A 25,000-nucleotide genomic window follows, 5' to 3' on the forward strand; every position below is an offset into this window, starting at 1 on the left:
GAAGGATCTTTTTTAATGCCTACAGCTCTGCAGAGAAGTAAGAGGCCTTTCTGACGTCATCCTACGGTTGCTAAGCGACATTCGAATGAGTCGACAGGAACATTCAAATTCGTGGTGGTCTCTTCATTTTGAATGTAACCGCCGTCAACTCATTTGAATGTCACTCAGCAACCGTAGGATGGCATCAGAATGGCCCCAGTGTCTAGTGATCTCTTAGTTTACCCCCGAGCTGAATATGCTCTGCATTACTATACAGGTCCTGTAGCGTTAGTAAAGTGGCCAGCCAGGTATTATGGGTCATGGTTCATGTTTTTGGTCTAAAACGGTGTTAAGCTGAAGGATGTTAAGCTGAAGAAGGTGGCCTGGCGTTGAGGCCTCCTGGTGGGCTATTTTAGTCTGCTGTACTCTGAAGCTGTTGTGCTGCTGACTGTAGGTGTGGGTGGAAGGCGATGTCAGAGCCCCTTTAGGGAGAGCCGGTCCACTTCCTATTAACTCCATTGTACCGGATTGTTCCTGCAATCTGTTGAAATTCCGCTAGGGGCGTTGCCGAGCAAGTGATAAATGAATTGTGGTCTATGGGGCTAAGCGGCTAGAACTCGTTTTTTTCACAGTTGACTTCATTTCTTAATGTACATTGTCATAGTAGCTACCTGAGTATAGGTTTTCCACTGGAAATGAAATAAAAAGTCACTCATGTCCTTTCTGCTTTTCATAGGATGGGTCGTTTTCCCTGTAACATGCTAGCATTTAGCTCATGGATGCTCGCGACAATCGCGACCGATTACGACCGTCGTGAAGCTGAACCTTCTTTTAGGTCTATGGCCGTAAAGTGGTTCGCTTGTGTCACGTGACATGAAAACTTTGAAAGGGTTTTTAGGAATAACAACACATAGAAAATTGCATTGGTCAGCTAATTGTCAAGTCAAGTTATCCTGCATCGCATGCATTAATGCAATTTCAGGAGAAAAAATTATTACTTGCTCGCGATCGCCCTCTAGTTACAGTACCATGCGGAAGTATTTCGCTAGTGGTCATTCTCCCCTTATTAGACATTCTCTGGCGATGTACTCTGAAGCTGTTGTGGGTTGTGCTTCTGCTGGCTGTATAGGTGCGGGTGGAAGGCGTTCACTGGGAACGAGCTCGCCGCCCTGCTGGGCTGGTGGATGCTGTACAACTGGAAGGAGACGCACTCTGACCCCTCGGACACGGAGAAGGTGTACATGCTGGCCACCACCGTCTCCTCCAAGATCCTCAAGGCCTTCGCACAGATGGAGGGCTTCCACTTCGAGGTCAGTCCACCTTGTGCTCGCTAATTAATAGGGTGTGTGTGTGTGTGTGTGTGTGTGTGTGTTTGTGTGTAATATTAGTGCTGTATGCCTGTGTGTGTACTTGTCTTTTATATTAGTAACTGTGTGTGTGTGTGTGTGTGTGTGTGTGTGTGTGTGTGTGTGTGTGTGTGCGCGTGCTTGTGTGTAATATTAGTACTAAATGCCCCATTGCCCTGTGTGTAGTAGTGTGTGTGTGTGTGTGTGTGTGTGTGTGTGCGTGTGCGTGTGTAATATTAGTACTATATGCCCCACTGCCCTGTGTGTAGTAGTGTGTGTGTGTGTGTGTGTGTGTGTGTGTGAGTGTTAGTGACTTGACCTCTCTCACTCTGCAGGAGACGCTGCCTGGCTTCAAATGGATCGGAAACAAAATTCACGAGTTAGAAAAAACAGGAAACGAGGTCATCTTCTCGTTTGAGGAGTCTATTGGTGAGTTGAGTTGCTGTGTCTTTTACAGAGTATTCCTGATGCAACACACTTATTTTGTCTGCAATCCCTACAATCCAACCCTGGATTATCTTCCTGTTTACGTCTACGTCTAAGCCCACAAGACAATTATTATATTTCTTTTAATCCCCTGATTCAATGGTATTTTCACCATTGTCTTGTACATGTATGAGTATGATACATCCCCATGCATTATTGGTTATGTAAGGACACCATCAGTACAACTGTAGCATACAGTGATGCACAGTGTAGACGGTAAAAGATCCATGCAGTTAGAGAACTCATTGACCGCGTGATCTGTGGACTAAATCAATGTTTTCCACTGGAAGCTGATAGCTTCCCTTACAGAAATATCAGGGTTTCTGGCCAACTGTTGCCGCAAATTTGTGGCAGGGACATTTTTTCATATGCAAATTATATTAGATATCTGGCAAACAGTTGCAGTTAACTTTTGGCAGTGTTGGAGCAAATTTACAGCAATTTCAAATTAGGTTAATCACCAGACGTTCCCTGGAACTTTGCTATTATTGGCCAAGTGTGGTGGCAGATCACTGGGAACACATGTGCCTCTAGTGGCCAACATTGGCAAACGTCTGGCAGTATTTTCTAGTGAACTCATTTGTTTCCCATAAATCACATACAAGTTTGCTGCAAATCTGCGCAAACATTTAACTTTTGTAAGGCCTGTCGTCATGTGCTGTGTGGTGGTTCCTAGGGTTCTTGTGTGGAACCATGGTTCCGGACAAGGACGGCGTGAGCGCCGCGGTGGTGGTGGCAGAAATGGCCGCGTATCTCCATACCAAAAACCTGACGCTGAACCAGCAACTGCAGAACATCTATGAAACGTAAGACCTGGTCGACGTCCACGAGAATTGTACACGTTCATATACAATACAGATAGCAGACATGTCCCATTAACTTTGATAACGGGTTAATTATAGCAGATAGCAGAATGTCTATGTATATGTTTTTGAATGTTATTGTTATTTCTTATCTTACAGTAATTTCCTGTGTATTATCCACATTGTGTAAGCGACAGGACAGTGTTTTATGCAAGTTAAAAGAAAACAAAACCATATTAGTTCCATATTAATTACCTTCGTGTATTAGCCTCATAGCTGAAGAGATTTTGCAAAACCAATGCATAAGCCGCGGCTAATAGTTGGGACATTACGTTATTTGTAAGCTACAGATACCTGGGAGAAATTGCTAGTTGTAATCGGCCGCTGTGTTCTAGCTGCTTGTTGTACGTGTCAGTATTTTTAAGGGCTTTACACTAACAAGGGTTATATATTTCTATTTTTCCTTCAGCTACGGTTACCACATTTCCAAAACCTCCTACGTCATTTGCAATGACCCACCTACGGTGAAGAGAATCTTCACACGCCTGCGGAACTTTGAAGGGGAGAACGTGTATCCCAAGTCTTGCGGGGGATACAACATTGTGAACGTCCGAGACGTGACCACAGGGTATGACAGCAGCCGACCTGACCAAAAATGTGTAAGTGTCTCACATCAAATTGGTATTTGATTGATTGAGGTTTTTTTTGCAGTATCACAGCCTTCTATTCATGGTGCACAAATCCTTAGTCCTGTGCCCGATGCTTTTATCCAAAATAACTGAAGTGGCACAATGTTAGCAGTTAGCCACACAAATATAGGTGCTCAGACCTCTGGTGCTTGGGCCCTACAAACATTGAGATCAAAACACTTTGTGGTTTTGATTTCATCTCTCTGTAAGTGCCAGAGGGTGGACTTTTGAGAAATATGTTGAAGTGCAGTTCTATCGCTGGTTCTCCTGGTCCCTTTATGTGGACGGTTGCCTGTAGACTAGCTACACACGCCCAGATTACAGACACACCTCTCTGTTGAAGCTGTGTTATCCACAATTCAGATTGCGTTTTGGGTAAGGTGATGCTCAGTGAACTAATTAAAGTCTTTCAGTTCTGAATTCAACAGACCATCTGTATATCTGTAGTCCCTGTAGGCAGACTATCCAAAGAGCTGCAGTTAATTGACTATCTTCATCACAACGCAGTTACCTTTGTGCAAATAATAGTGTTTTGTGTGTTGACTGACGACTTCCTGTCTGGTTGCGCAGGTGCTTCCTGTGACCAAGAGCAGTCAGATGGTCACCTTCACGCTGCAGAACGGCGTGGTGGCCACCCTGCGCACCAGCGGAACCGAGCCCAAGATCAAGTTCTACACCGAGTTCTGCGCGCCGCCCGGAAAGAGGTCAGTGCCCGGGGCGTCTGCCACTCGTGCCATGCTCACATGAGAGGGGGGGGGGGGAGAGGGAGAGGGAGAGAGGGAGGAAGAGAGGGGGAGAGAGGGAGAGAGAGAGAGAGAAAGAAAGAGGAAGAAAGGGAGAGAGAGAGAGGGAGAGAAGGAGAGAGAGAGAGGGAGGAAGGAGAGAGAGAGAAGGGGAGGAAGAGAGGGAGAGAGAGGGAGGAAGAGGGGGAGAGAGAGAGGGAGAGAAGGAGAGAGAGGGAGAGGAAGAGAGGGAGGAAAAGGGGGAGAGAGGGAGAGAGAGCGTGCTCAGTGTCAGTAACTCACTAACATGAAGACTCTGCTGCAGCTTTGAGAGATTGTGAGTGTACTGAAGTGAAGAATAGCAACATAGCTTTTCTATTTTATTTCCTTTTTCTATTTTCGCTCTGTTCATTTTATTTTATTTTTTTTCCCCTTTTCCTACCATTGTTCTATGTTACCATTCCCGCCATATTCTGTTGTTTGTTTAAACATCTACGAAAAAACATTTGTAGCAACCATTTTTTTGTTCTGTGGTCTGACTTCTAAGACATTTTTATACAAAACTTCAATTGTTGTTCTCCTAAGATATGCAAATTGCTACATTGTGTATGTTATATCTGCCATTACGGACAAACAAATTCATTATTTAAGATTTGAATGGAGGCAAACCCCCACATCTTGAATCAATAAAGTATCTGATCTATCTATCTACATGTACAGTGGATGTTGATGTTACAGTGAAAAGAGCAGCACAATTATGCAAAAGAGCTGGAGTTCAAAATGCAGCCTTATATCTTTTATATTTTCTAGTGTGCATAATTCAGTTCTGCTGCTGCTGTTGTCTTCTGTGCTGCTGATCGTGTAAGTGCAATAACACATTTGCACGAGAGCAGAGCGCTTGGAGAAGGAGCAGCCCTGTAACATGAATAACACATTTGCACGAGAGCAGAGTGCTTGGAGAAGGAGCAGCCCTGGAACATGAATAACACATTTGCACGAGAGCAGAGTGCTTGGAGAAGGAGCAGCCCTAGAACATGAATAACACATTTGCACGAGAGCAGAGTGCTAAGAGAAGGAGCAGCCCTGTAACATGAATGCTTGGCTGCTACAGGCTGCAATAGTAACGTGGATGGGGTTGCAGAAAGGGGGCCAAAGAATGTGACTTTGCACACCATTTTGAGTGCTGTATTCCTGAATGTAAACAGAGTTTTAATGTATTCCAATTATATTTTTTTATTTTGTTTTTAAATGTATTTTTTGGGGCTTTTATGCCTTTAATATTATAGGATAGTGGAGAATGGCAGGCGTGTGGTGAGGGTGCCCCAGCCAGTTGCGCCACAGCTGGGGCCCAATTATAAATATATTAGTAATTAATTTCACATTATGTGTGTTTCTGACTTATTTCTGCAGTGACACCAGGAATCTGGAGGAAGAGCTGAAAAAAGTCACGTCTGCTCTGGTGGAGGAGTTTCTAGAACCGGACAAAAACAATCTCATCCGACGGCGCGTCTAGCGAGGTGATGTCGTCTGATGGCCGGCGCTCCCGTAGTTTCCCTCCCATCAGCTCGTCGTCGTCGTGCCCCAGCGCGCTCCGTTAAGTCCGTGGACGCCATATGAATGTACCGCACTGTGAAAACTCACACTTCACTTTAGCAACTCCCAAAGTGATCGACAGCTTCTCTTTTTTCAGACATAAGGTGCCGCTCATTCAGCGCTTGGACGTCCTTCCTCGCTCCTCGCTCCTCGGGCCTCGAGCCTCACTGATCTACATAAAGAATGATGGAGCGGCAACAATGGGATAGTCTATCCCTTCTTCTATCTTTCTTTATGTAGATCAGTGAGGATCGAGGCCCGCGGAGCGAGGGGGGACGTTTAAACGCTGAATGAGAGGCACCTACTGTATAGTGTTGCCATGCTGCTGCTGAACTGGCGTTCAAAACACACCTGTGCACACCTGTGCCCCTCGTTATCACCTGTGCTGAAGTGGCCCCTCGTTATCACATCAGCACATTAAGTGCTCCAGCCTGCCATAGTGTGTGATGCACTCCATGTATACGTGTCTCCTTGTACAGGTCACCAAGACATTATTTTCTCATGCGTATTGTATTGTATTGTATTGTATTGTATGTTTGAAGCATTATTAAGCTATTTAATCTGTTCAGTGATCTGGGCCGGCTTTCCCAGATTCGTTAAGAAGCTCTTAAGTGCTACAAGAACTTCTTAGGAGCGTTCTTAGATTACGTTTTTAGAGCGCTTCTAAGAAGTTCTTAGCACTTAAGAGCTTCTTCACGAATCTGGGCCACCCGGCCCTGGTTGTGTGAATAACCCGCGTGCTCACTCACCCACCCACTCCGTTTTCTCCCGGTGCTCCGGCGCAGTCCAGCGCGTGCCTGTGACTGCGTGCGCTGCGCTGTGTGTGTCCGCACGCCTGGGTATGAATAGCACTTTCTCTCCCATACCTCATGCCACCTGTGTGATGTACTGTGCTGTGGTGTGTGTGTGTGTGTGTGTGTGTGTGTGTGTGTGTGTGTGTGTGTGTGGATATACTCGGTGTGGCATTGCACTTATATGCTCCAGTAGGGGGCGCAATTCTAGCTCAGAGCACACAACCCACTCCCCCCTTTCACACCCCCCACAATCACTCACAAGTGTCTAGAAACGACAATCAGGAGGCGCGCAGTTAGTCTGAATACACCTTCAGTGTCGCTGCGAACATACAGGGTCACAGCAGTACAGGGTGGAGAAAGCTTTGCAGTGGAGGCTTGTAGCTGGTCCTCTTGGAGGCTAACGGCAGACATTTGTATTGTTGCATACAAAGCAATATCCGCTTGATATCGAATGGATTCACAACAGTGATGTGAGTCTCAAAAGCTGAGTGAATGAGCCAGTGAGTGCTGTATTGCAAGCACTTAATACACTTAATGTTCTCTTATTTCAAAAAATGATTATTATTATTAGCATCGTTTACCTATTTAAGTTCAAATACCACGACAACGAGCCTGCTGTATCGCTACACCTAACACCTAGCGCTTTATGCTTGTCCGTAATAGCAGGACTGATCAGCTACCTTGATGTGTGCAGTGCTCATGTGATTCAGAACCATATATGTTCTTCCTGTCTGTCTCCATAGAGACTTGGGTATAATCCATTTCATTGGTCCATGACGACCCTGTGGTCTGAGTATATTGTTTTGGTCCTGTGTTTGAGTTGTTAAAGCTTTCCTCGGTGCTGTGCTGTCTGTAGACTAGAGTGTATTATTTCCAGTATTAACGAGCATCACATGCTGCTCTTGTAGCTGTTGTAAAATGCTGAATTCAGTTTTTTTTTTTTAGTCAAGTCAGTTGTTTGTTTGTTTTTTTACTGTGACTTGTACTGTATCTTTTGATATTCCATGAACAGGAAGTGTTTTATGTTTGTGGCTTTCCCAGTGTAAACTGATGTTATCATCACCAAAACTTTTGTTAATATGAAATGAGTTTGAATTTGATGTAATGCCAGATCATTATTATGATAAATAAGCCAAAAATGATAGAATAGACTGTAAGCATTAAGATAGCAAGCAGAGTATATTTTCAATTATATTTTTGGAAGAAAGATGGAAAAATAAGAATGCAACTACTTTTTAGAAGACGGATAGAAATTCATTGTTGTTGATTTTCTTTCTTTTTCAATTTGACAGTGGAATATTTATTTTCTGTATTATACAGTAAAACTGTCAATGCCAAATTGCTACATTGTGTACGCTCCTTCATTTTATTTAATTTTATTGGAGTAAATAATATCACAGCTAAAGTAATTGTTGTAAATTTGATCTGCACAACACAGAACTCAAGGTCAAAGTATTTTCTCCTGCAACTTATCTGGCAAGGTTATCAGACCGAAGATCTTATTGGGTAGGCTATTGCGGTAAAACCCAATAGGCTACTTGTTTTCCTTTCATCTATTCTGTCAGACATGTAATGTTGCTTTATAGGGTTTTTTTTTTTCTTCATATAATCCATTGTTGTTGTATATTAGCAGCACTGATGTCTGGTTCCTCCACAAAAGTAATCTGCAACATCACAACAGCAGCCCTTTCAGCATAGGCATGTGAAATGACATGTTTGTTGTGAGATTGCTCTGAGCATTTTAATTCCTTCACACCCGTCAAAGTGATTTACACCAAATGGCTTATCCTACCATCACTGCAGGCAAATGATTCACACTTAGAGATTGCACGTGGGGCTCCGGCCAGATCTGCAATTGATGAATAAAAATACAAAAGCGAAGAGGCGAGGTGAGAATTGGAGTCATTTGAAAAGCTGGCAGTACGGGACACTGGGTTGATCAGGACACACCAGACTCTGTTCATTCAAGAGAACAGCTTTGAGATGTAGCTTCTTACATAAGCCAGTTAACCTGTAGGCCAATTGGGTACAAATCTTAAAATGCTTCATATTATCTTGCAGACAGAGAATGCTAATCAATGATTGAGATTTAGTAAGCTAATTAAGGAGAAGATTAATTGATACTGAACTCATAATGCTAAGAGAGTGAGTCAGATGGTCAACAGAGACCGCAGACACACGCACTTGTATTCGCACATCTGCACAAGTCATCTGCAGGAGAGCACATCCAGAGCACCTCGAGTGCCATCTTGTGGGGTTGAAACAATCATGCAGCTCTCCGAGTCTCCGTCATCCGGGTATGCTGAGAAGCAGGGATGTAGCGGAAGGAACCAAATGACAACGAGCAGGAGCACATTTTTTTCTCTAAAAAATGTGGTGAGAACACTGCGTGTTTGTGTAACATAATACTTCCTATAGTAACTAACTACTCGAGCTGTAACTGCTGCGCATGGTTTATCCAATGACGACACACATGTCCCCCTAACAACACACACCCCCCCCCCACCTATTATCAGACCAGTGACCACCATAGGCTACTAGTCCACTAAACTTATTACCTGTCTACATAATCGAACTGTGATGGTGTCAGTCTAAAATGGTAAGCCTACTCTTCTGTCTCCTGTGTGCTTTAATGAAACGATTGTTGTCATTGAAGGTGGTTTATGCGTGAATAAGACAAATAGATGCATTGAAAACAAAAAGAGGAAGAAACATAGAGCACGCTGTCCAAACAAGGACGTTTCCCAAACCTGAATAGCCTACTTGCGTGCGTGTGGGTATAACATTACAGACGAGGCGAAGTCCTGTAGCTATTTCAGCCATGCGCTATCAAAACACCGACACAAAGCAGCCGTTAAAGTTAATTCAGAAGAACGATGTAGCATATGGAGACGCTGGCACGATTTAGCCATACCTGAGTTTGCAAGATATGGGCAGACTGAACCAGTTGTTGACGTTTATCATGAGGAGGCTACAAAGTTGATACTATGTTCAGACCATATTGTTGTGATAGCTAGGTCTAGGTCTAGGCCTACTTTCTTTTAACTTGAAGACTGCATAATGAAAGAATTACTGGTGATTACTGGTCTAGATAGTTTTGAGCTTGCTTGGCAAAGGTTTTATGCGTAATTGTAATGGATTAAATGTTGTAATGTTTTGATATGAATTACTTTAATTACGTTTAATAGGTGGCTTTTGATATTAGCCTTAGGCTACAACAACTGCAGTCATGGGACAAATAAATGGTATAGGCCTACTGCAGTTTATCTGAATTACAAAGCAATACAATATGGTTGTGTCCAAAATATTGCATTGGATGTTGAAAATAATGTCTCCAAAACTGCCGTTTTGATACTCAGAAAACTATAGATTTGACACTTGAAGTAGTGCAGTTTTTGTATGAGTAGTTTATTAAACAGTACAGGGATAACTTAAGTTGAATTACTTTGATATTCAGTCAACACACAGCTGTAAAATACTATGGAGTAGTCTTGTCTATCATAGCCCTCTCTGTTCCACTTTCCAAGTTCCATGTTGTCAGTTTGACAGAATGATTAAAATCTTCATTGTTTTGTTTTTTTTCCCCCAGAATTAACATGGTGAAAGGATACCAAAGAAAAAGGCGTAGAGGGCGTCCAGTGCAGGATGCCGTGGCAACAGCTGCCCAGCATGTGGCCTCGCTTAAGAAAAGAAGAATGGACACGGCCAAGGACTTCAGCACCCGTAGAGAAGGACCTGCTGCGGAGGACAGTCCTACCTGTAGAGAAGGCCATGTTGCCGAGAGGCTGGAGTTGAGTCACGGTCGGGAGAAGGATCTGGCCTCATGCATTTTCACTGCCGCCAGTGTTTATTTCAGTCTTTCTTCAGAGAAAGTCAGGCGGCTAGCTTACCAGTTTGCAGTGAAACATCAGCTACCAGTGCCTTCATCGTGGCGGAAGGACGAGCTGGCGAGTGAAGACTGGCTTTCTGCTTTCCTAAAGCAACACCCCACCCTGCCCATCACCAGCGATCGACCCGGCGGTCGACGGGGGTCACATGGCTTCAACCAAAACAATGCTGGCCTGTTTTTCAGGAACCTAGATGATGTGGCGAAGAGACATGGCTTTGGACCGGAAGCGATGTGCTACATGGATGAGACTGGGGTCAGCGTAGGCCACAACCCTCCCAGGGTGGGAACGAGGAGGAACTTCCTGAAGGAGGCGGCCATTACTTCTGCTGAGCAGGGTTGCCTAGTTACCATGGCATGTTCCATCTCCGCTAGTGGGATGGCAATTCCACCTTACTTTGTTTTCCCGAGCAGGACATTCAGACCGGACCCGCTCGCTTCTGCCCCTGTCGGCAGTGGTGGAGGCGCCCACCCCAATGGTTGGCTGCGGGAGGAACAATTTCTTGACTTCCTGAGGCATTTTGTGCGAAATTCAAAGTGTACCCTTATGAAGCCTTGTTTACTACTGACGGACAATCATGAGTCATACCTGTCCGTTGAAGCCCTTCATTTTGCATTACTAAATGGAATAGTGTGGATGCCGTTTCCCCACGACTGCCCCCACCTGTTGCTTCCCATGGAGAGGAATATCTATGGGCCCATTAAAACACACACAAACGCAGCCATCCATGGCTGGCTACTCGCTAGTCCTCAAAAAGCGGTGGCAATTCATGATATCACAGGAATCATCACCAGAGTTCTACCTCTGGCCACTACCTCATACAATATCATGGCTGGGTTTAAGGCTTGCGCTGTCTTCCCACTGAATCCTGACATTTTCACTGATTCCTCCATCACAGATGGCCTAAGCCCCTCTGAACCCCATTCATATGGTGAACCCGCGTCTATACACAATGGTGGCATCCGGGACACTCAAAAACACACATGCATCGTTGTAGTTCAAGATGGGCAAGGCAGCACCAGTAGCACCGGCAGCACTCTTGATCAGCAAGAGCGTTCTCATTCCCCAGACCTTTCACTACGGTCTCACATCTCTACTCCACCAGGCTCTTCAACTGCAGGGAACGGCCAGACACCAGGCCTTGTAAATTCTCCAGAATCACCGGACGAAGATGGCGGATTCTGCCAGGTGTGTACGGAGCCGTTTCATCAAAGCAACTCGGAGGTGGTGTGTCTGCAGTGTGTGTTGCGCAGAGGGTGGGGACAGGGCGATGAAGTGGACCTCTCTCTCGTTATCTCCCCTGTCGGCGAACCTCTGCATGATCTTGAAGCAGCTCACAGTACTGCGGGTGCCGCCCACGATGTCAGTGATTCGTCGCCTACACGCAGCATCCAAAGCCACTCCCACTCCCTGAAGGTGGATCACTTCAGTGCCACTTCTGTGACCCAGCTGCAGAATGTTCTGGAACCTGTCCACACGACTGAACTTGCCACTCATGATGTCAACAACGACACTCTTGACCACGGCCCCACAGACTCCTCACCGACCCCCAGTGATCATAACCTCATCGCTTCTGCGTCAGATCGCACCGAGAGTGTAGAGAACGGCCATCACCTCATCGCCTCAGCATGCACTAAAGGAGAGCTGCCCCACCCCCACAACACTACAATGGCCAGCCATACTGTTGACCACCACCCCCACAACACTACAAGTATGGCTGACCACCACATCCACAAAGACTTGGCACCCACCCCTAATGAACAAGACCACACCCACAAAGACTTGGCACCCACCCCTAATGAACAAGACCACACCCACAAAGACTTGGCACCCACCCCTAATGAACAAGACCACACCCACAAAGACTTGGCACCCACCCCTAATGAACAAGACCACACCCACAAAGACTTGGCACCCACCCCTAATGAACAAGACCACATCCACAAAGACTTGGCACCCACCCCTAATGAACAAGACCACATCCACAAAGACTTGGCACCCACCCCTAATGAACAAGACCACACCCACAAAGCGTTGGTGCCTGCTCCCAAAGGCAAAGACCACACCCACAATTGCTTGGCATCTGCCCCTAATTGTCAAGACCATACCCACATTCCTTATGTACAAGACCTCACTCACAAAGACTTTGTGCCCACACTAAATGGACAAGAGCTCACCCACAAAGAGTTGGTAACCACTCCAAATGTACAAGACCACACCCACGAATATATCATACCCATCCCAAATGTACAAGAACACACCCACAACAATGACGTTCCTGCCCGCAATGAACCAGACCACACCCACATTGACCCAGTGCCCATGCTAAATGGGCAAAACCACACCCATGAAACTCCAGATGTTTCAGAAAGTCCGCCGCACAGTCCAACTCCTGAACCGCTGACGCCACCTAGTGGCCAAACGCCACATGGTCTCGACTCTCAAGAGTCATCCGACGAAGAGGACGGCCTCTGCCAGGTGTGTAGGGAGCCTTTCCCACACAGCAACTCGGAGGTGGTGTGTCTACAGTGTGTGTTACGCAGGAAATGGGGACAGGGTGATGGCACGGACCTCTCTCTCGTTATTCCCCTCGTCACTGAACCACAGGATGACCTACGACCTGTCCACGATGACCTTCAATCTGCCCACAATGACCTTAAAACTCTCAGTGATTCATCACCCATTGGCAGCGCCCAAAACCACATCAACTGTGCACCGGAGCCGACAGGTGATTTGGAAAACGACCCCGATCACAGCGTCTCAGCAGTCACTGATGGGACCCAAAGCCACAGCCTCAACACTACAGTATCCTCCCACAGTGTTGAAAACCACACCCACAACACAAACATGTCCACTCAAAATGTGGGAAGCCACACCCACAATACATTAGTACCCACCCATACTGATGAAAGCCAGACCCTCAACACTACACCACCCTCCCACTGCATTGAAACGCACACCCATAAAGACTTGGAGACCACCCATGGTGTAAATGACCACATCACTCATACTGACTTAGTGTCCAGAGTTAACATACAACACCATGGCCATGACGACACTCATGAAGAAGAAACACATTCCACTCCAGGTGCTCTAGAACATGACACTCATGAAGAAGAACATCATTCCACTCCAGGTGTTCTAGAACATGACGCTCATGAAAAAGAACAACATTCCACTCCAGGTGTTCTAGAACATGACACTCATGAAGAAGAACATCATTCCACTCCAGGTGTTCTAGAACATCTGCCCAGTCCGACTCCAGGCCCGTCGACAGCTCCAGGGGGTCTGGACTCCGACTCTTCCGATGAAGATGATGGCCTGTGCCAGGTGTGCAGGGAGCCGTTTGCACACAGCAACTCAGAGGTGCTGTGCCTGCAGTGTGTGTTAAGCCGCAAATGGGGACACAGTGGGTTATAAGCTATATGTAAAAGCAAATATTGTTTTTCTAAAAAGTTTTAAAAGTTTTTAAAATGTCACTCCTGTATTTCTTTTGTAGGCTGTACTTTTTATTGACTGTGTTTCATTTAACCACATTGATACATCACTAGACTGTATTGGAGGTGAAATTTGACACACCAGCCAATGAATGTGAAATATTTGTATTGTCATTTTGAAAGGACCAATTAATGTTTCTGGCTTTCCAGAAAAAGTTTAACATTTTGATGAATTTCATTTAGGGTAATGTTAACAGCTTGCTCGCTTGACTAGTACACTGCACTGGGACATTCCATGTCAAATGCAGGTCATTTTCATGTTCTCCTGGTTAAAACACAATAAGTCTCCTTTTTTTTTTAAGTTCGTATGTTTAATAGAATTGTTCACAAATGAACAGCATTAAGACAATTCTCTGTGCACACTTGAATTCCACAATACTGCTGCCACCATATTGTTGCTAAAGTACATAATGTTAGAGTTATAATAAAGGTTTTAATCCTGTTCTGAATGTTTTTATTGTTATTACAATGGCAGCTAATTAACTAAATGAAACAAAGGAAACGCTTAAATAAAACAAAACGTTGCAAAGAGTGCAAATAAAATTAAAAGAATTGTCTTATATTTTGCTTGACATTACGTCCATTAATAATGCTCAGAAAATCCCATCTGAGAACAAATATGTGCCTAATTGTGAGACCAGCTGGTGTTGTTGGGCTTCAGGATGCCCATGCCAAAATCCCATTGGACAAGGAGAGGTCACATGTATGCTGCTTCTGACCTTTCACCTCACCCAACCCCCTCTCTAACTTGTGTGGGGGTTGGAGATGGACCATTTTGGTATTTTACTTGAAATAACACAGTATTCAATGGACGACAGTCTGATTTCAATAAGGTTCAATTCATGTCTAGTCTAGAATCTACAATAGTCAGTCAAACAACAATATCTTGCAAGTAAGGGACAAAAATCAGACCGCACATATGTAAGGTTTTCTTTCACAATTTTATTTTGGCCTGTTATATAGCCTATAATATCAAAACATTCAGGCTTATTAAAATAAAAGAAAGAAGCACTTTGTGGAACACCTAAACTATGTAACAGTTCACCATTGTGTTCAGGTCATAACAGAAATGGATTAGAAGACATTTTTAGATTTCACACATAGACACACAGAGTGGGTTCCCTTTACAAAAGAATAGCCCAGTAGATATTATTTCTATTTACATTATTATTAGCTAATCTAAAAAAAAGTACCTCTTGGGAGGTATTTCACATGCTATAAGCCTACTTGTTTTTTCCTAAAACGCATCGACTAGGCTACACATCTCAGAATAAAATATAAATTGTAACGTTAAATAGTAACAAAAAAAGTGAATACCCGCTCAACCAGTCAAAATAGATATTTGAATTTACCGCCCAGTGAGATGCATCATGGGAAACCAGCCATTTTCCCTTCAAAACTGTTCCTCACTTCCATTGTGTGAACCCAGTAAATAGTGACAAGAACAGAGCAGTGAGGAGCTTCTTCGGTTTGTTTCCTATTTTGTCAAGTAAGTCCAACATTCTCTGAATTTTAACTTGTAACTTTATCAATAATACTTATTCGCACCCAGTAATTAAGTAGAAATGAAATTGTAGTTGTTTTAGTTGAGTACAGCTACTAAAAGAAATAAACTAAAACGACCGCTGGAAAGGCTGGTGGAAAACAGCCGTGGTGCAAGACAAAATTTGCGCTCTTCAGGAGGTACTTGCCCACTTGCTGGGGTTAAACGCGGTCGCAGAGTACACGTGTTCGAAAATACTAACGTCCAGTGTTATCCTCAGAGCCTTCTCTTTCAAGTTTGATTGCGTGGAACGATTTTTAGAGTAAGAAAAAATAGTATTTTCGAAGGTTTCGTCGACCTCATATTGGAGTTTTAGCTCTTCCCGTTTATACACACATCTGCAGCCTCCATCTTGTCATCAGAGGGGGGGCGGGGGAGATGGTCACCGCTGAATCCTATTCGCACAGAGCTTCACATCTCCCGCCCCACAGTCGCTCCGATTGGGGTTTGTTTCGAAGACCGTGAGATCCGTATTTGTGTACATAGACGTTGCAACACTGCCCGCAGACAGACCGATGTCTGATTGATTAATGGTCTTTCTCTCATCTGGTGGAAGTTAAAAAAAAAAAAAAAAAAAGTTTATATATCTGAGAACAATAATAAAGCAAGAGAAACGAGCAAAAACATTATTCCTTAAACTTACATGAACTTTTTTTTAACCAATATATAAAACCAACAGTTCTACCAGCACTAACTTCATTTATTTTGCGAAAATCTATTCGTTTGAAATATCTTTGTGTTAATTATGTTGCCACTCACCTGTTGCAGGTGAACTCAAGACGCCATGGCCCGTACCAAGCAGACTGCCCGTAAATCTACAGGAGGTAAGGCTCCACGTAAACAGCTGGCCACCAAAGCTGCCCGCAAGAGTGCCCCCTCCACTGGTGGTGTGAAGAAGCCCCATCGTTACAGGTGAGCGTCACAAAGAACACAACCAGTAAAGTAGAAGATGAAACGTTGGCCAGGCAGTTTGTCTATGCAGTAATAATAACCCGTCTCCTCTTCCTCCCTCCCTTTCACCCCAAGGCCCGGAACTGTGGCCCTGCGTGAGATCCGTCGGTACCAGAAGTCCACCGAGCTGCTGATCCGCAAGCTGCCCTTCCAGCGCCTGGTGAGAGAGATCGCCCAGGACTTCAAGACAGACCTGCGTTTCCAGAGTGCGGCCATCGGAGCTCTGCAGGTAAAACACGCACACACACGCACGCACACACGCACACACACACACACAGCCTGCCTGCCTGTCTGCCGCTATCCTCTGAAATAGTTTGAACTATCTGCCGTGTGTTCCTGCAAGCATTGTTGACAGAAAGCAGTCACTTGACTGACGGACCATCATTCTCAATGATGTGTTTCTGTGGCAGTTGCACAATAATGTTTCCATGGTTACTGTGGTAGTTGCACTATTAACGCTTTCAGGAAATACCGCCCCGTGCATTTCCACTGTCCTCACCTCACCTTCCCCTCACCTGTGTGCTTTGCAGGAGGCCAGTGAGGCGTACCTGGTGGGCCTGTTCGAGGACACCAACCTGTGCGCCATCCATGCCAAGCGTGTCACCATCATGCCCAAAGACATCCAGCTGGCACGCCGCATCCGCGGGGAGCGTGCTTAAGCGCCTCTTCCTCCTCCTCCTCCTCCTCCTCCTCCGCCTCTTCCCTACCCTTCTCTCCTATGACCAGTCCGTCTTTCCCCCTCTCTTTCTTAAGTATTTTCTAGAGTAACAATGATTATGGGGAAAAAAAAAAAAAAGAATTAAATGTGTAGTCTTGTCTCCTTATAGTGCTCTTGCCAGCAAAGTTTTAGGGGTACTCTTTTTGTCTATGTACTAGCTTATTGTGCATCACACAAACCCACTAAAAGAAACGGGTCTCTATGACCTATTCCATGTGCTACTCAAAGTACTGGAGTCTCTGTATAGTGTGGACGTGGTCTTTGGTTATGCACAAGGGAATCAAATCCGAACATGGCGCTAAGGCATCAAGTGTAATTTCCTTTATTTCTTTTTTTCTTTTTGAATATTCATAACAGGACGAGCATTTCTGCAGGAAAAGATGGATTGGAGCGGTGACATCAGATAGTCTGTTGTGGGGGTAGTAGGAGGGTTAGAAGTTAGAGGAAACTAGTTCCTTCTCAGGGTGCTGGAAACTCAAAAGGCTGCGGATTCTGCATCAGTTCTGGGCCTGGTTCTGACCGGATCCGTCTCGGATCAAGCAGGTCTAGTCCAGATCTGTTTTCAGTCTCTGTTGCATTCTGGGGAAAATACCCGCCTATGCCCGAAACAAACGAGACTAGGAGACATAAGCGCGTGTTGTGTTTCTCTACTGATCACTTTGGGTGAGCAATTGTTTTATGTTTGTTTTAAATGAAGTGCTTTATTACTATTTTTTTTTTTGGTATTGTTGTTTGGTTTTGATTAGTCTTTTCCTTTTAATCTCCAGCATTTATTATGAATCTTATTACATGCACGGTGTTCCTTTTGGACCATAAGAACATTTATATGTATGGAAACAGCTGCAAACTGTACTTTATATTGTGGAAAGGGAATGATTTTTAATCTCCTTTTGTAGTAGACTTTGTTGGAAATAATAAAAGTATCAGTACATGATTCATCCTTATATGTAGCACTGGTGTATTCGTACAACAAAAAAACTTATTCCTGATGGCTACTCGATTATCTTCCCTTTTATCCAGATTACAAGTTTTGGTATTTCGTCTCAGGTTGGTTTGAAACCTTTTATTTTTAAACCGTTCATTTTTTTAAGTTGTCATTAAAAATTGTTATATTCTGATGTTTCATGCAGATGGAATAATAAATTGGTGTTACTCAACGTTTGTTTCATTGTTTATTCAAAAGTCGACAAGTGATTTGCTTCATCTGTTAAGAGGATTTACAATCAACCGAAAAATAAACTCTTACTATTCATAAAATACTGCTCTACACGCCAATGGGCACTAACGTTTTTATGTTAAGATGCTAAAAAATGTTTCACCACACTATTCACATTTGGAGTTCAATCACTTAACTGCTGAAAAGTTCGCTGCTAACTTTACTGTTTGTAAAGCTCGTTTGTAATAATCATTGACTACATCAAATATAATACGTCTACATCATTTCATGTAATTGTAAATCTTATTCGCAAAACTGTTCAGAATAGACCCTTTTCCCAGATCACTTTTTTGTATGACTCAGCGCCGCCCGAGAACAATGTACATTGCTAGAGAACTCGAGGCGGTCTGCGCATATCATTACAGAGTAACTTAAATTGTTTTACAATGTTGCAAATAGTTGTTACTCTGTCTAAAATGTCAATGTTATTCGTAGTTTGATACAAGTTTGCCTGGTGTAAAGCCATGTCGAACGAAGAACTCGCTAGCTTCCGTGTTGCATTGTGGGAAATAAATGATTGACACAGCGGCCATGTTCCCGCTGGACTTCTCGCTTTTGTGGGTACTACGTGATAAATAGACGTCCAGATAAACGGAATAACAAGAAGACACTCAAAAAACACTTTTCCTCACAGGTAATGTATTACAGTTTAGATTATACAGTGAATAATATACTTGAGAAAAAAACGATTATATTTTAGCTTTTTAAATGTTAGTTACATGCAATTTATAGCATTACAAAAGGTGTGAAACAGAAACGGTGAAACGACCTAACCAGAATAGCTGTTTTCAAGCCTCCGGTCGGGGAAAAGATCATTTCGAATAGATGCAGCGCTTCACTCGGTCTAAATTCTGTTGTTTTGCTGCAATTCTGTGTTTGAAATCAGTTTTTCTATTCTTTAGGGTGTCCTCTTCGATAACAAGTTAGTTTTCCCTCGATATATAGCCCAGTTAACCTGTAAATTACAAAGTTGTAACGATTGTCGATGGCTTTTCAGCTACACTTTCTGCCGAAATGCGTATCAAACATCCGCCATCATTATCGCAGAATTGTAGGCGGGGCAATCGCAATGTTGCCAACAGTGAACTAGAGTCTTTAGTCCCGCCTCATGTGGGATCTCTTCTCTGGTTGGCTAGTATGCATGTGTACAGTCTAGTTTTCATTGGGTGTGGACACCCTTAGACGATGATTGATAGCATCATTTTTTTCCATGGGGTGTCACATTACATAGAAATACTCATAATAATAACCGTCCCAAAATGAGGACACATAGCAGCTGTGGTGGGTAATTGAGTGATGTCTGAAATGTTACAGAAATATTAGAGTTTGTGTTATAATGTAGTGTATCCTAAAATAGCTGTAGCCTATTATATGCATATTTAGTCCCAAGACTGCTATTATCTTCAAATTAATTTCAGTTCAACTTTCCAAGTAATGTGTTTGTCTCGTCGCCTCTCGCCTGTAGGTAATCTAAGGTGCCATGGCTCGTACCAAGCAGACTGCCCGTAAATCTACAGGAGGTAAGGCTCCTCGTAAACAGCTGGCCACCAAAGCTGCCCGCAAGAGTGCGCCCTCCACTGGTGGTGTGAAGAAGCCCCATCGCTACAGGTGAGCGTCTTGAAACACAACAAGTCAAGTCAAGTTTATTCATACAGTATAGCGCATTTCATACACAGAGGTCATTCAGTGTCCTCTACTCTAGTCTACATATAAATGAAAGCCAAACAGTAATAGCAGATAAAAGCATTGATGGGCAAAATATAATTGAAGGTAATTGCAAGGTAATTGCAGTCTACTGAGAAATAAACAGAAAGCAATCATCATGGCTGCCATTTATAATGTCTAGATTGAGACCTGCTAAATTAACTGATCAATTGTAGTGGCCTGTGTCCTATCATATCAGCCTGATAATTATGATTAATGAATGGAAAGTAGATGTTTGTGTTCTTCCTATGTTTAAGATGCCCAACAATGGATATATCTTTGTGATTTGTCTTCAGTTCTTTTGAATGACTTTGACCACTATCCTGCCAATACGTCGTTCTTAATGTTAATCCTTCTCATTATGGGAGAATTTTGCTTTCACAGTAGGTTTGGGCTCTCACAGTAAAATGGCACCAGTTGTTATAGTTATATTGTAGGTAGGAGCAGGCTTCACTCAGTCTCTTGTGTTTCATTTCAGAGTGCTTGGCCAAACGTATAAGTTATCTCGGAAAAGAAAAAAGGCCACGCTTTATAAACGTGTTTTTATTCCACAGACGCGTTTCGGTTTAGCGCCTTCATCAGTGTGCTCCTCAGAGTGCTCCTGGACACTGAGGAAGGCCTGAGCAGAAACGCGTCTGTGCAATAAAAACACGTTTATATGCAAAGTGCGGCCTTTTCCCTTTATCAGTTGTTATAGCGTGGGTCTGATATTTAATACCATCTTCCTCCGTCCCATTCACCCCAAGGCCCGGAACTGTGGCCCTGCGTGAGATCCGTCGGTACCAGAAGTCCACCGAGCTGCTGATCCGCAAGCTGCCCTTCCAGCGCCTGGTGAGAGAGATCGCCCAGGACTTCAAGACAGACCTGCGTTTCCAGAGTGCGGCCATCGGAGCTCTGCAGGTAAAACACAAACACACACACACACACACACACACACACACACACACACACACACACACACACACACACACACACACACACATAGCACATGTGCTATCTTAAAAGGTCTGTCTGGTCCATGTAAAATCAGACAGAATCCTGAAAAATAGTCACACCATCACGTGCCATCACCAACACAATAACTCCTTCAGGAAACCCTGTCCAGTACCAGTCCATTTCCACTGTCCTCACCTGACCTCCCCCTCACTTGTGTGCTTTGCAGGAGGCCAGTGAAGCGTACCTGGTGGGCCTGTTCGAGGACACCAACCTGTGCGCCATCCATGCCAAGCGTGTCACCATCATGCCCAAAGACATCCAGCTGGCACGCCGCATCCGCGGGGAGCGTGCTTAAGCGACCCGACGCCCCCCCCCCCCCCCCCCTTCTCTCTCTCCTCTGTCTGTCGTCCCTCTCCTCTTCCTCTGTTCAATCCATCTTGGCCCTCCTTCCCTCTGTCTTTTGTAGTTGTAGTGTTAATGGTGATTATTATACACAAGAATAAAGTGTGTAGTTGCGTGTGTCTCTTGTAGTGCTCTCGGCAGCAGACTCTTACGGTACTCTTTTGTGCATGTACCTGTGTGTGTGTTGCTGATCACGTCCACTTAGACACACACACACACACACACACGCACACAGCGGCAGGTCTTTTGCCCCTCGTAACTTTCAGAACGTTTGCTACAGCTGAGTTCTCTGATGTTGAGAGGGGCTGGGGGGTGGGGGCGGAATGTTACGGGTTGGATGTGCTTCTCTGTAACAGCAGGAAGGTTCTAAGAATCCTCTCTAAGTCAGGGGGGGTCAGGGCTCATCTGCTTCGGGAGCAGAAACATCTTCTGCAGGCCGCTCGGTGCTAGTCTGGATTTCTTAACCTTACCAGAAAGCATGCCATGGCACAGCCGTGACTGCAGGGGTCTCTTGTTGCCGTGAGTGTGTGTGTGTGTGTGTGTGTGTGTGTGTGTGTGTGTGTGTGTGTGTGTGTGTGTGTGTGGATGTCAGATCAGCAACACAACATTTTATTCAGAGTCAGAGCATCTCTTGAGCAATTGTTTATTTTATTGCAATATTGACAATTACTGTTATTCCATTGGTATGTGTTCCCTGTTTTTGATATAAAGTACATGCACATGCTCCTTTCATAAGACCCAAAACATGTAAAGGAAAGAGATGGAGCAAATCTCAAAAGATAACATTTTTTACCATTTTTTGACAAAGAATAAAGAAAATAATACAAAAAAAAAATGATAATAATCAAGTTGTCTTTGTTTTACAAAAAAGACAACATCTGAATGATCTTGGCCGCCACAGGGAGAGCAACAGCTTCATTCCCTGTGCAATTTGACAACACTTCTCCTATTCTCCTCTCTTTCCAAACACTCATTCGGTGGTGAAGTAATTTGTGTTGCCAAACTCATGCGTCCTGTATAGTGGCAGGATTGTGAAAGGGCGATGTGATGTGTGTGTCTCCTCACCGTAGCTCTCTGCTCCTCCCCTGCCTCTGGGCCATGTGGTCAGGAGACTTCCGCAGGGAATGTGGCAGCCCAACATGCTGACTCAGCTGACAGACGTCACCTTGTGCACAGCGTGGTGAGCTGATGAAAGTCACTGTGTTCAGTTTGAGGTGGTTGTTATGGTTATGGCTAGGCCTCAGAGATCACCTTTACCCCCCCTGCTTTCTCTTTGTTTCACTATATCCTGAATTACTCAGGTTGACGTGACAACCTTTTTATCTAATAACTTTAATATTTTATCTGAATTTGATGATTATTTTGTTTTTTGTTTTTTCTTTTCTTTTGTTTGGAAAAATGTTCCAATGTTTAAATAAGCTGATCTTTGTTAATTCAAAAATTCTCATAAAAGATAGGTAATAAATGGATGTCACAGTTGGCCTTGTATTTCATCCTTAAGAGTTTCCTGCAAACCAGGACTGATCCAGGTTTAGAGTTCAGACAATTTTTGCAACTGCTGTCCAAGACTTGTCTGTTAAAATTCTGCAAGTGACTATTTTCATTCATCCAAACATACATCACATGAAGTTTTATTTGTCAAGTCAAGTCAAGTTTATTTATATAGCGCATTTCATACACAGAGGTCATTCAATGTGCTTTTATTAGGCTACCAATCACTGATTTATTTGGGCAGGTAAGTATATAACAGGAGAATACTATGGGGGGCCGTTTAGGCCATAAATGATACATAGAATACAGCCCATGGCAGCAATGTAGGCTAGGTTAGACTAGAGCACATTATGAGAAGTTAGGTGACCCAGGACTTAAAATACCAATCCAAGCATATCTCATGCATCAGCCTCTTTTTTTCTTTGTTAGACTACCCTAAAAGCGCACCTGATTGACTAGAGGAGGTACAGTAGGCCTATCCTGCAGTGAGGTCGAGCCGACTGGAGAGCATGCTTGCATGCATGCACACGCGCAAGTCATATACATTTTCGCTAGAGGGCGCTGGTGTACTGTGCTCAAACTAAGATGAGGCTCATAGCATGTCTGGTGAAAAGTCCGTCCCGCCGTGGTGTGAGGCATACAGGGTAGGCTGGCCTACACTTCACTGTTAGCCGTTCATCCAGTCAGTGAGTAGGCTAGCATTTTATTTTGTTTTGTGTAAAAGAGTCTTGCTAATAGAAAGTAAAAACACTCCGGATAGCCTACCTTATGTGATAAAATGTCTTGGCCTTAGCCGACCATGGCCTTTGCCTGCTAGGGTTGTAAGGAAGCCGGCGTAGATACCAGCATAGTTTAAATGTAGCCTATATGGCTCTGGTTCAACCCATGGTGTGCAACAGTTTAAAGAATTCCATTTTCTTGCGCAACATTTGAGATTCAGATAGCTGCGACTGCCACATGGGAAGCATGCTATACATAACCACGTAGGCTACAACCTTAAATAGTTGACAACCCCGTCGCTAGGGTAAAGCAATAGGCCTAGTGAGTCTGGCCTACAAATAAGACATTCACCCTAGATGTCTCCTGCAAGCTTATGACAGGAGATCTAATGGCTGTCGGCCCGTGGAAAAGGTTGACATTAGGCTACGACTTTACAGGGCGTGTCGCCATCAGCAACAAAAAATAAAGATAAAATCAGAAGGTGCAGCTCCTCTTGACATTGCAGAGTGAGCGTTTGAGAGAGCTGACACGGTCGGACTAATTGCACCAGACATGACATTTATGTGAGAGCAGTGAGAGAATCATTTGTAGGCTATTTTCTCTGCTCTCTCCCATTCATTTTAAATTTGGAAACGTGAGGCTACATTAAAATGTGTGATAATAGGCCTTGTGGCACTATAATTTAAACACTGGGACCTATGCGCTTTGGGTTGCACTTTAAAATGCGCTATACAAATAAACATTACTTACTTACTATATGGTGCAGATATAACAACAGAGCGGCAAATTATTTTCACATAACTTCAATAGCAATTCACTGTTTTTTTTTCCTGCAGGTGTATCGTAAGGGACGTCTGCTCTCGGTACGCTAATAATAACATTTTGCGCTCTAAAATAGCTCCCGCGAGTAGTTTCCACTCGTCGTGACCTCCTAATCTACAGACCGGATAAATGTCTAGCTCAATTACTGACCTGACAACACAGGACGGGCAATATTATCATTTTCAGAACGACCTTATATTTGTAGAAGAATCTACGTGGGCCTGTCGATATCAATAAGACAATAAGACAAAACAAATTACCATCTATCTGTTTAAAAGTAACTTTATTTTTCATCACAAATAGCAGGTCAGTTGTCAGAACATTTTCACATTAAGACATTAAAAAGAAAAATACAATACCAGTAGTTTGCCATTGTGCTTGCACTGCATTAAAAAAAAAATATATATATATTAAAGTGGCCCTTACCTCCACAGAGGTAGTCTACTCTTGTGTCTGTTCAAAGCATTATACAGTATGGCATCAGAGAGAGACTAAGGTGTTCAAGGTATGTTTAGGATGTTATAACTCTTTTCCTCATTCACAAGCAAGGGTCTGAAATGGTTGATTGGATAATGATATAGTGGATATGCTATAGGCTATTTGATACTGTGTGTGAGTTCTAACAAGGCCACAGCAGACCTTGTAGCCTCCATTTGACATAAGGGAATGGAGTGTAATAATATTGCAGCAATGTAAAGCAA

At 43.8% G+C, this 25,000-nt stretch overlaps 3 protein-coding genes across 5 annotated transcripts in view; all 3 read left to right on the forward strand.

Moving 5' to 3' along the window:
- pgm2l1 (phosphoglucomutase 2-like 1) overlaps window positions 1-7,754 on the forward strand; it is a 28,839-nt gene extending 21,085 nt beyond the window's left edge. For all 3 annotated transcript variants that reach the window (XM_062552622.1, XM_062552623.1, XM_062552624.1), the window contains 6 exons: window positions 1,109-1,289; window positions 1,661-1,754; window positions 2,488-2,617; window positions 3,084-3,273; window positions 3,874-4,007; window positions 5,436-7,754. In XM_062552622.1, coding sequence (XP_062408606.1) covers window positions 1,109-1,289; window positions 1,661-1,754; window positions 2,488-2,617; window positions 3,084-3,273; window positions 3,874-4,007; window positions 5,436-5,538 — 832 coding nt within the window. In that variant the 3' untranslated portion in view covers window positions 5,539-7,754. The remainder of the gene's footprint in view (window positions 1-1,108; window positions 1,290-1,660; window positions 1,755-2,487; window positions 2,618-3,083; window positions 3,274-3,873; window positions 4,008-5,435) is intronic.
- Window positions 7,755-8,966: 1,212 nt separating this feature from the next.
- Window positions 8,967-13,719, forward strand: LOC134099256 (uncharacterized). The gene is made up of 3 exons (XM_062552045.1): window positions 8,967-9,011; window positions 10,002-13,027; window positions 13,532-13,719. The coding sequence occupies exons 2-3, from the start codon at window positions 10,009-10,011 to the stop codon at window positions 13,717-13,719; spliced, it is 3,207 nt and encodes a 1,068-aa protein (XP_062408029.1). The 5' UTR covers window positions 8,967-9,011; window positions 10,002-10,008.
- A 1,408-nt stretch (window positions 13,720-15,127) lies between these two features.
- LOC134099258 (uncharacterized) lies at window positions 15,128-22,747 on the forward strand. The gene is made up of 7 exons (XM_062552046.1): window positions 15,128-15,285; window positions 16,108-16,251; window positions 16,366-16,519; window positions 16,821-16,946; window positions 19,699-19,832; window positions 20,675-20,828; window positions 21,091-22,747. Exons 2-7 carry the CDS (start codon window positions 16,124-16,126, stop codon window positions 21,217-21,219), a joined length of 825 nt encoding a protein of 274 aa, XP_062408030.1. The 5' UTR covers window positions 15,128-15,285; window positions 16,108-16,123; the 3' UTR covers window positions 21,220-22,747.
- The last annotated feature ends 2,253 nt before the right edge of the window (window positions 22,748-25,000 follow it).

Source organism: Sardina pilchardus, chromosome 13 (assembly GCF_963854185.1).
Source record: "Sardina pilchardus chromosome 13, fSarPil1.1, whole genome shotgun sequence".
NCBI lineage: Eukaryota > Metazoa > Chordata > Actinopteri > Clupeiformes > Clupeidae > Sardina > Sardina pilchardus.

Bases quoted from the DNA above. Each gene is read 5' to 3' on its own strand.
- LOC134099258 (XM_062552046.1), top strand. From the start codon at position 16,124: ATGGCCCGTACCAAGCAGACTGCCCGTAAATCTACAGGAGGTAAGGCT. The intron at 16,252-16,365 runs GTGAGCGTCACA...TTTCACCCCAAG, and splicing joins AAGAAGCCCCATCGTTACAG to GCCCGGAACTGTGGCCCTGC. The intron at 16,947-19,698 runs TAAGCGCCTCTT...TAGGTAATCTAA, and splicing joins GCATCCGCGGGGAGCGTGCT to GGTGCCATGGCTCGTACCAA.
- LOC134099256 (XM_062552045.1), top strand. From the start codon at position 10,009: ATGGTGAAAGGATACCAAAGAAAAAGGCGTAGAGGGCGTCCAGTGCAG. The intron at 13,028-13,531 runs GTGATTTGGAAA...ATTCCACTCCAG, and splicing joins CTGTGCACCGGAGCCGACAG to GTGTTCTAGAACATCTGCCC.